At 37.4% G+C, this 11,234-nt stretch overlaps 1 protein-coding gene across 1 annotated transcript in view; it reads left to right on the top strand.

Moving 5' to 3' along the window:
- The window catches only part of SLC27A6 (solute carrier family 27 (fatty acid transporter), member 6), a gene marked incomplete at its 5' end in the record, with an annotated part of 36,378 nt that extends 34,461 nt beyond the window's left edge, over nucleotides 1-1,917 (top strand). The window contains 2 exons of the mRNA XM_010023204.1: nucleotides 5-117; nucleotides 1,741-1,917. Coding sequence (XP_010021506.1) covers nucleotides 5-117; nucleotides 1,741-1,917 — 290 coding nt within the window. The remainder of the gene's footprint in view (nucleotides 1-4; nucleotides 118-1,740) is intronic.
- Between the last annotated feature and the right edge of the window lie 9,317 nt (nucleotides 1,918-11,234).

The following is an 11,234-nucleotide window of genomic DNA, read 5'->3' as shown; positions in this document are numbered from 1 at the left end:
GCAGGAATGGCCTCTCTTATTCTAAAGCAGAATGCATCATTGGATTTGGAGCAAATATATAAGCAAGTAGTGACCTATCTACCAAGTTATGCTTGTCCTCTTTTTTTGAGAGTTCAGGTAAGCTGCATTATTGCACAGTACATACAAACATCTGAATCATTTGAACACAGAGATGGCTAAGTGAATGACAGAAGGTGCTTGTTCATATATTACTTGATTAATTTTAGAGCTGGTCCTATTTGCTGTCTTCATTAATGGAGACCTGGGAAAGGAATTACACAAAAAATCAATAAAATTTGCAGATTATGTTAAATGGGAAGAATTCATTACAAATGAGTAAAGATAGAGATCATACAGAAGGATTAGGGAGATGAGAAGCACGATCATGGGAAAACAAAAAGATACAGATTAGTAAACTGTGGACAGTTGCATCTGGAAAAAATCTAAAATCCATTTTATTAAGTGGAAATGAGAGAAGAGAGATATAGAGCTAAAGCAGGAGATACTGACTGTGCACAATAAAATGATATTTCATTGACATTAGTGACACTAATGACAAGAGCTAAAGCATTTGAAAAGGTACTAGGTAAATTGAAAAGGTGAATTAAAAATGTATTTTGTTATTGTCACCACCATAATCATCAAAGTCATGCATCTTCATTTCTGGTGGTCTAAAAACACCATGACAAAGGCAAAGAGAAAAATGGTTTTGAAGATGCTTATGAGGAAGTCTCCTAAGTCTGAAGAGAAGATGAAAAAAATGGTCACTGTTTGAAAGGAGAAATGATAGAAGTTGGATCAATGGGCCAATCAGAGACTGATGAAAATGATGGTTATTAGTCCAGATTTATTGCTATACAGATGTACAAAAAAGTCTTTATGCTGGGCAAAAGGAATCTGACTCTTGGATATAGCCTGGATATCAAGTATCTGGACCTTCTATTAGAATTTAAATGCCTACATTACAGATGAATTGCTGTTGGTACTGCTGTCGTTAACCAAGAAATAAGGTAGTGGTGGAGGCTCAGGGGAAATAGATAAAAACCTATTGCTCTTCATCTGACATTTAATCATACTTTAGAAGATGTCAGATCTTAGACCAACCAAAGCAGGTAGATCCAATTGCCCTCTGAGTTGTTGGAGATAATACTTCATTTTCGGTTTTCGGAGATTGTTTGCATATATATGTAAATCTTCCTAGAGATGCCTCCCACTACTTTTTCCAAGGGATACAGTGACACTGAAAAGAAGCTTGAAACATTACAAGATGTATGGTAAAGATCTACCATTACTGGGACCTGGCTGAGTATGAGTATGGTTGATTACATAGGTGATTTTTTTAACCGTTTATTTAAGGTGACAATAATTAGAGAGAATTTACTGAGTTCCATCAAGAAGTTCTTGATAATGACAGTTTTTGCTCTCAGATTCTTTACAATGTGTAGTTTTATAAGTGCACACAAATGAGGAAGCTAGATTGTCCTGGGCAGGCTAGGGCTATACCACATTGGACAGTGTGATGAGATGCTGCACAGCAATGCAGAAAGCAGTGGGCTGTAGCTTTTTTCCACCACATGTTCAGGTGTTGGTCCATAGCAGCACAGAAATTCTAGTATTCCAGGATAATGAGAATAAACAGTATTAACCTTACATCAAGTAAGATTTTCAAAAACAAATATGAATGTGAGCAAAATAAAAGAAGTTCTTCTACTGAATAATCAATCTTTCTCTCTTCTATAGGATAAAATGGAAATGACTGGAACATTCAAACAACAAAAATTTCGACTGGTGGATGAAGGTTTTAATCCATCTACAATTACTGATCCTCTTTACTTCTTAGATAATTCTAAAAAGGCGTATGTCTTGTTAACCAAAGAAGTACATGAAATGATCTTATCTGGGAAAATTAAACTTTAACCTAATAATAGGCTATTGAAGCCTATATGAGCTACTGCATGAGAAAACAGTAACATTAATTACCAATATTTATACATAGTTATCCAGAATAATATTTTATGTACTTGATACTTACATTCAGATATGTTTTGTATCTTTTCTCACTTCATCATTATTGATTATTAATTATTTTTTATCTATTCAGACCAATTTCTAACTACATGATCTATAGAACATGACTGAAATCTGTTTTGTCTCAATCTTGGAATATAAATGCTGACTCTGATGTTTCTTCTTAGTATGAAATGAACATGAATGATATGTGGTATGAAACAGTAAAAAAAAAAGATTCAACACAAGTTGTTTCAAGAGAGAAAATCTGCCACTTTTTTTCATGTAGTTTACATTTATATTTACTTCTGAATATATATCTTAAGAAATAAAGACTTGGCAGTGGTTGGATGAAAACACAACTTTCCTATAGTTTTTTCTGATAGAACGTAAGATTAAAGAGAGTCACACAGAAGAAAGCCCTCAAACCCAAAACTAAGAGGTTTGTACTAACATAACTGCTGAGATTTTTTGTCATAATCCATGCTCTTTCATTTGTTAAACTGGCTGTTTGAAGTGTCAAATTCTGAAGGCAGTGCAAACTTTTGTGAAATGTTAAGTGGAGGATCAACAATAGCCAGAGAAAATGTAAGCACTTAATGGGGAAAATCACTTATATAGCATAAAAAGAATTATTACAGCACTTTGTCTTGCATATTGACTAACAAATAGCTTCCCTACTCTTATTAATGACTGCCAGATATTATTATAAGTATAAAATATAGCAGAAATTTTAAAATTCTAAATCATATGTTCTAATAGATTGCTTTTTAAAAGCTTTAAAATAAAGTATAAGATTATTTAAACCAAATTCTTTACTGTCTCAGTTTGACTTAAGTCCGATTGAGTAAACTCTATTTGCAGCCTTTTCTTACACACTACTTGCACAGCGTCCTCCCCTAATGGATTGTGATGTCAGCTTTGACCAGCCAGAGGCAGCATCATGGAATACCGAAAGGGTGATTTCAACACAGGGTGTCGTAAGTCTCTCTTCTGTCACAACTGTGATGAGAAACCAGCTCTCATAAAAAGTTGGATGTTCCATACTTAAAATTACTATCATTTCTTGTTTCTTTCTACTTTGTTCATCTAACAAGACATTAGAACTTCTGTCAGCTTTTCATTCTCTGATCACTTTCATTGATTTTCCTTAAAAACCCAAACCAAGGATGCAGTAAAAAATACACAAAGATTCATAGCTTGTTTGTATTTCTGAATACCATCTTCATTGTGAGACTTCCAGTATAAATAAGCAAGTTTGCAATTTACAAAGCACAAGACCAAGCTGTGCTTACACCAACATCATCCTTTATGGTAGATGTTACTGTAATTGTTAAGTACATGATGGAGAAAGTAGAGGACTTCTGGGTATGGATGGAAGAGTTCACTATGGTCTAATACTTCCTGAGCTGTCCCACTTTTTCTGTTGGTTTATGTAGTTCCCAAAATGGCTGTATATGACAAAAAGATCGGGGGGGGGGGGCCCTGGGTGTTACTACTTATTCAGGCAGATGGAAGTACCACTGTTATTTCTGCAGATAGTTGCACTTTCCTGGTTGAGAAAACTACAAATTTAATGATCAAGTATTTACCATAAAGTTAATGCCAACTTTACAAGTTAGGTTATAATTTTGAGCAAAGGATTGGTTGTTGAAATAAAAACTGGTTTAAGCCCATCTTACAATAAGTTTGTGCTGAATATACTTCAGGATCCCCCTTCTTGTATTAGAACATCAAAAATTATGCTGTTCCTATGGCAAATAATACATTTTAAAAAACAATGTAAAAACAAATGTACCCTGAGATCTACAATAACATGTTTAATCTTGTTACAGTTTATTTTGCTTTAGAACATTTGATACTATTTATGACTAGTGAAAAGATTCTGCCTCTTCTATGCAACAGAAATGGGGGGGAAGCTATGCAAACAAGATGAGGGAACAAGTAAATACCTTTCTTTGAAGCAGATTGTTTTTGTGTAGAGTGGTTAGGGTGGAGAGAGCATTAGAGGTAGAAAACTGCGTGTGTGCTTCCATGGTCTGTCCCCTACTAGGGCAGCCAGTTGGTGTTTTTGAGCTCTGAGGTATATTTCAGCAGCAGCAGGACTCAGTTCTAACTTGATTGTCTTGAGCAGCCTACAGGTGTTGTTTTCCCAGCCATGACCATTAGAAGTACAGAATGCCAGCTACTCCCCTGTATTCCCCTGCGTAACCAAGACAGCCTGGGAGATCTGCCTGTTTTGAAAGGTCCTGTCCATACATTATGTCAAGAGATAGGATGTTTTTGACCTCAACGAATAAAGATAAAATCTACAGATCCATAGGCTCCATATTTCCTAAGGGGAAAACTGTATCATTTTCAATCCAGTAGTTTCAGCCATTACATCAGGTGCCAGCAGATGAACTGAAGCATGTTGCAGCAAAACATCACATTTCCCATGGATATGTAAATAGTTGAACTGGCATTGAAGTTGCCCCAGTATTTGCCTGGGAAGTTTAATTTCACAGAGTAGGGGTAAAGAAGCATCTGAGGATGGCTGGGGTGTGAATGGAGAGCTATACTGCTAACCTCATATTAAAGAAAATGAGATATTAATAAAGGTAATTATTTTTTTAGGTTTAGTGTCTATGTCTTGAAGTTGTCCTCTGCAACTGAAGATGGTCAACAATGAAAAAAACGTTTATTTTTAAGACATTAGATTGGAATTATCATTTAAGGAAGGTAAAATTATACAAGTGTAAACACATATCCATTCTCTTGTCCTAGTGAATCTGGTACAGTTAATACAGCTAGTCTGAGTTAGCTTTCATAAATCTTCCTCCGACTCCCTAGGAAACAGTAAAAAAATACAAGGTTTCTAAGCAGATCATGTTCTGAATTGTATCTGCCTCACCCAAGTAGATGCAGCTTTTCAAGCGATGAAGCATCTGAACTGTACCTCACACTCCCACCAGCATTCCCATACCTGCATGTGACATGGAAATAATCTTCTACTTTTTTGTCTTGTTTGCATTTTTTAAATTAAAAAATAGTGGATGGCTACAGGAGGAAAGCCAAAAAAGACACTCTACCTAAAAAAAAGAAACCCAAAAAACCCCAAACCCACAAAATTTTATTAATTTTCAGTACCCTGGCCCCAGCTAACAATGCAACTACTAATCTGATGTGCATTCTCACACACAGCAGAAATCATAAGACACATACCAGTATTTATGAAACATTCATTAAGTCAAAACTAATTTCAAGCAAAGCATGTCCTGTTTAAAATTTGCTGTCTCAAAGAATACTATTTGCAGTAAAATTTGACGCAAAGGTTTAGCAGACAGCCAAAGAAAGTTGCACATGAATAGCAGTAGCTTAGGAATCCATTTAGGGTGAAGTATATTATTAACAGTACTGCCAATAACTGACAGCATAGTCTGGTAATTCATTTTTCTGCATGGATAACAAATGATCATTAAGTCCTCTGTGTCCTGGTATTCACGACATAATACCTTTACACATTAATTATACAAATAGATTATATGATGTAGATGGCAATGCAAGTTTTAAATAAACTAGGTCATTATAAGAGTGAAATGAAATTCCTGTATCACTAATAAATCCACAAGTTCTCTACAGTCTGAGAATCCTTTACCAAAATAGTCTTCATTCAGTTTCTCCAAAGACTGCATCAGACAGAGTTCATATCAAACAGTGTAGAACTGCTTTTGCAATATAACAAAGCAGTCTTCATTGCTAGCTTGCAGCAGGAGATACACTGACCTATTTCCATCTGGAGCTGCTCCTGGCACTGTGAGTTTTATATGGTTTGCATAGTTCCTGTTATTACAGAGTCCTGCATTAGAAGTGAGGAGTTTTGAATTATGTCAGCTGTACCATATACAGGAATAATTCTTATGTATAAAAAAGACACTTAGACTGGCAAAATCCCACTTGTTATCTCCTTTTCTTCAAGTAACTGATACTGCTATGCTGACAAAACTAATAGTTCTTGCAAGCATATACAGACTGGTACTGGATGGCTATCTTTGGCAAGTTGCTCTTTGTGGTGCTTCTCAGTTTAGAACTTAACTAAATGGCTCAATTCACTTAAGCAAAACAAAACCAAACCAAACAACTTCATAACAAATTGAGTACTCAGTACTCAATTATTTGAAGCATATTTTGCAATAATGCAGTGAATGCCTTTGATGGGAATTCTAATATGAAAAGAGTCCTGCTGATTTAGTGCAACCTGCTGAGTACAGATAAACACAGTTGTCAGTGTTTTACAGTGCTTACTATATAGCAGGACGTACCTTTGGTTTTAAAGTCTGTCTGAAAAAAAAGCAGATTTAATCTAAAAGAAAGACAATTTACTTTGGTACATAGTTCTTTGTTAAAAATCATTATTTATTGGTTTTTGCTAAGTATTTGTGTATCTTTGTTAAGTGTATGTGGCCAAAATATAACCACTGGTTTCCAAATCAGACAAGCTAATTTAATTTGGTTACATGGAAGGTATCTTCAACTGTCGAACTCTGACATCAACACTATTCATGCTAGCAGTAATTATTCAGATGGTTATATACAGGTGCAGATCTTTACAGTCTTAAAAATGGAAGTGTTCATGGGCATTAAGATATTTTCTGATTAAAGTTTCTCAACCTAATCAAATACAAATGTAAAGATGAAAAGGTGCCTGTTTGGAATGATGGACAGCAGAGAAACTAACTGAAGAGCATGAGAGTAATCCTAGCTATAGTGTTACTTGTGAGTCAATAAAAACAAGTTGTTGTGATTAGCACAATTTCCATTCAATTTTCTTTTTATTCTTTCTTTCTTATTCATTCTTTTCTCCTTGTTAATAACAAAATACACTTGCATCCCCATTAAAAAAAAAAAAAAAAAAAGGAAAAGTAAATAAGGTACAGAACATATCTTGAGCAAATGAAACACCGCCCTTGGGAGCCTGAGCGACCAGGAGTGTGGTGCAGAGAGTGGGCAAACAGGGTGCAGAGCGACTGCCACTTTGTGTGGCAGTTCATGCAGGCAGAAGCCAGTAGCATAAGTGAGCTCAGCCAGTGGTCATCCAGACAGTGCTCTAAGGATGGCACCCTCTAAGCAGAAAGCAAAGCAAACTAAGTCCTCTCTGCTGGCCAGGAAGGACATGGAGACAGAGACTGAGGGAGCATAAGGGGCATCTGAGGAGGAGATTGACTGGTGACCCCTGGTTGATGAGGGAAAGGCTGTGGACATTGTCTATTTGGACTTAAGTAAAGCATCTGACACTCTCTCCCACAGCATTCTCCTGGAGAAATACGCTGTTCATGGCCTGAACAGGTGGATTCCTCACTGAGTAGCTCAGCAGAGAAGTGATTCAGAGCAGCCCTGCAGAGCACAACTTGGAGGTGTTGGTCAGTGAGGAGCTGAACATGAAACTGGCAGTGTGAGCTCGCAGCCCAGAAGGACAGCCATATGCTGGGCTGCATCAAGAAGATTGTGACCAGCAGGACGAAGAAGGTGATCCTACCCCCATACTCTGCTCTCGTGAGACCCCTCTTGGAGCACTGTGTGCAGTTCCTTATGTGTCCTTAACATAAGGAGGACATAGAGCTGTCGGAGCAAGTCCAGAGGAGGGCCACGAGGATGATAAGAGGGCTGGAGCACCTCCCGTATGAACACAGGCTGAGAAAGTTGGGGCTGTTCAGCCTGGAGAAGAGAAGCTGCGTGGAGACCTCATAGCAGCCTTCCAGTATCTGAAGGGGGCCTACAAGGATGCTGGGGAGGGACTCTTTATCAGGGACGGCAGCGATAGGACAAGGGGTAGTGGGTTCAAACTTAAACAGGGGAAGTTCAGGTTAGATGTAAGGAAGAAGTTCTTTACAGTGAGGGTGGTGAGGCACTGGAATGGGTTGCCCAAGGAAGTTGTGAATGCTCCATCCCTGGCAGTGTTCAAGGCCAGGATGGACAGAGCCTTGGGTGACATGGTTTAGCGTGAGGCATCCCTGCCCATGGCAGCGGGATTGGAACTAGATGATCTTGAGGTCCTTTCCAACCCAAACCATTCTATCATTTTGTCATTCTATGACTCCATTTCCATTTTGCTGCCTACAAAAATCCAGTTTTTGTGAAGAGACACTTACATCTACCCAAATACCTGTAATCTGCCATTAACAAATTGTTTTTGTTGGGAAATAGTTCAGCATTAAGTGTAACACACCACTGTCTTAGTCTGTTTTTATACTGGCATATCTCTGCTACACTGAGGAGTGCCTATGCCATCTGTTGAGTATATTCTGAACTAGCTTGAGGTATTAAGTCTTCTCCAGATGTACAGATTATTTTTAAAGACCTTTTTGCTTCCCTTGTGCTATAGAAAACTAAATTCTTTAGAGAAATGTGGTACACAAGAAAGCAACGTATTGTCACATATTTTTGAGATCACCCACTTTGTTCAGCTAGCTCATTAACATTAAATGAAAAGTAGCCCTCCCTGACTGAAATGTTGCTCCTATGCTTCTGTATGCTTCTTGAACCTCGCTACACGATGTTCAGCACAAGTACTGTTCTTCTTAGACAATACCTCGCCTAGTTAAGATAATCTCTGCCTTGCTTTGGTAGGCAAAGACCAGTGTCAGAAAAGAAGTTTCTAAAAACTGTTTCTAGAGAAAAACAATTTCCAGGACTGAATGATCATTGGCATATTACCAGTAGTATTTACACAACCAGGCAGTGGGTGACAATCACCCTTCATGTTATTTGCACTGTACATGTTCTGGTGGCAGTTCCGACAGTTACACATAACTGGGTAACAGTTACACATAACTGGGTAACAGTTACATTCTGCAGATCTTCATGGATCTGCAGAATTTGAAAGGAAGCAATTCCTTCTGCATTCCATAAATCACAGTATCTTGCCTTGTGCCATCACCATCCTGTCTCTGTTTAATAAAGCTCATTTCTCATTACAGGAGCCAGCAGGACCTTGAAACGGTACAGTGAAATCAAAAATAGAAGCAATAGACTAGATAGCATAAGGCCTGCTGCATTTAATGAAGTATTAAAAAACAAATGTGTTACTGATTTTGACGTCATTCTGTTGAAAAAATAGTTCTACATAAGTATTTTTTGATCTGCAAGAGAATTAAGTATTTGCTGTACAAGACTGGGTTCACCAGGTATTTGAAAAATTTATGTCCAGTTTCCAAAACTGCATAGTTTTTTAGTCTTCCTTGAAGTTTTTCTGAACAATTAGACTTTGTATTACAACTGCTAATTCCCACATCTGGCAGCTGCTGGTCCTCATGGAGCTTCTCTCCTCACTGCAAATTCTTACGGAGGATAGGGCATTGTGCCTATCAACACAGACAGCTCAAAGCCATAAGCCTGCAGTTGGCACTGGAGTTCTGCTTTCCCTTTCCTTTTCTAAACCCCAAATAATTCATATGGTCATATACACTTTGAAGTAACCCCCAAGGATTATCAGGAAATAGGGAAAGGATTTCAAATATTGAAACTTCAAGTGACACTGCCAATGCCATTCAGCTGAACCTATTAAAAACCCAGTAATTTTGGCCCTGCATATTCCATTGCATCATTCTTTATTAATAAAACCCTGTTCAAATTACTGATTTTTTAGCCCCAGCTTTCAACAACTGTTCATTTTACAGAATATCATTGAACAAATAGTCACACAAGCCCTACTTCTATTAGCAGAAATCCCCGAAAAGACAAAGAACCTTAAGGAAAAGAAAAAGCACCTATTTTTTTTTTCTTCCTTCAGCTTTTTTTCATCTTTTGCTTTTCTTTGGATGCTACAGAGCTGAAGCCAAACTCAAGAAATTACTAGTTTTGTAACTACTAAATGTCTCAGACACATTTATGTATTTGTTTGCAAAGTGGGTCAATTGCCACTCAGCTTCACTGTTATTAGTATAATCTATTAATTGTGCAAGTCTTGCCAGATCTGGACTGATGATGAGGCTATTCATTCTGGTGTCTCAAAGATGTTTACAATAGATTCTGGCTAAAAATGTCTGTGCTTTGGACCTGTTTTTTCTCTCCTGCCTTCTGTTATTTCACTTAAAAAAAAAAAAAAAAAAAAAAAAAGTTAATTTTAAGGTAATGGGAGGCAAGGGATAATTCTTTAGTTAATGCAAAATCACTCATGGATTAAGGATTCCTGGAATTAAACCAATGAATCTCCTGAGGAACGAAAACCACATTTCATTCAGTAGCTGCTAATGCAGAAGTTTGTCAGGCAGATGTTCCAAATGACAATAATCAAGTTAGAAAGCTTTCAAAAGAGCTCTTGAGTTAGTAAATTACATCCTCAAAATAAAATATTTAGAACTGGAAACTGAGGACTGAAGTGGTTGATTTAAAAATAGGTAATGGTGGAGATGAATACTGAGAGTGAAAGAGCAGACAGAAGATATTTTTTTTCTCCTGAAAAATCCTCGTTGTTTCCTCTGTGTTTGGTACTCTTCGTAAGAGTGAAACTATACTTTCCAATGTAGTCAGAAAGCATGCCAAAAAGCAAAGCATTTCAAAAGAAAAAGCCAAGGCAAAATGTGATAGAAACACCTTGTTGATTCAGCTAGCTATTCACGCAGAGAAAGGAACAGAAAGCACAATAATTCAGTTGTATTTAAATTACACTACAGAGTTTAGCTCTAAATAACATATTTTAAAATAATGTATTTTTAAAATAATATATTTTTAAAGGTTAAAGGCTAACTTACTCACCTGATGATACATCTGCCCAGGCAGATATCTTGCTGATCCCAACCCCGGTCTGCTGACCCAGCTTTCCTGGCTTGACCTCAGATCTCCCTTGTCACTAGAGACTTCGGGGTTCCCAAACTGCTTTGCTTTTGTGGTCGGACCACTGCAGGACCATGTCCTTGATCATGAAAGCATTGTCTCTGGCTGGCTTGCCACCACCCCCAGTACCCCAGCAATAACATCCCTGGTTGAATAGCCCTCTTGTACACAGCAAACCCTTCACATGCCTTCAGTTTTTTCTAGGATCATGAAACAGCTCAGAGGTCTTTGCAACCTATAAAGACAGGAGCATTAAGAAAAGTAATTTGAGTTACTATTCCTTGAGGTTTCTTTTAATTTCAATATTGGCATTGGCTGAATTTAATGTTTTCAAAGAGATAAGTAAGAACTATGTAAAACCAGAGAGAAAAAGGAGAGTTAATGGCAAGCTCGGTTATGTTTTCAGAACAAAACAG

The sequence above is a fragment of the Nestor notabilis genome, unplaced genomic scaffold (genome assembly GCF_000696875.1).
Source record: "Nestor notabilis isolate BGI_N333 unplaced genomic scaffold, ASM69687v1 scaffold13421, whole genome shotgun sequence".
NCBI lineage: Eukaryota > Metazoa > Chordata > Aves > Psittaciformes > Psittacidae > Nestor > Nestor notabilis.
Note: the sequence above shows the minus strand (reverse complement) of the source record. Positions and strands in the feature narration are given on the sequence as shown.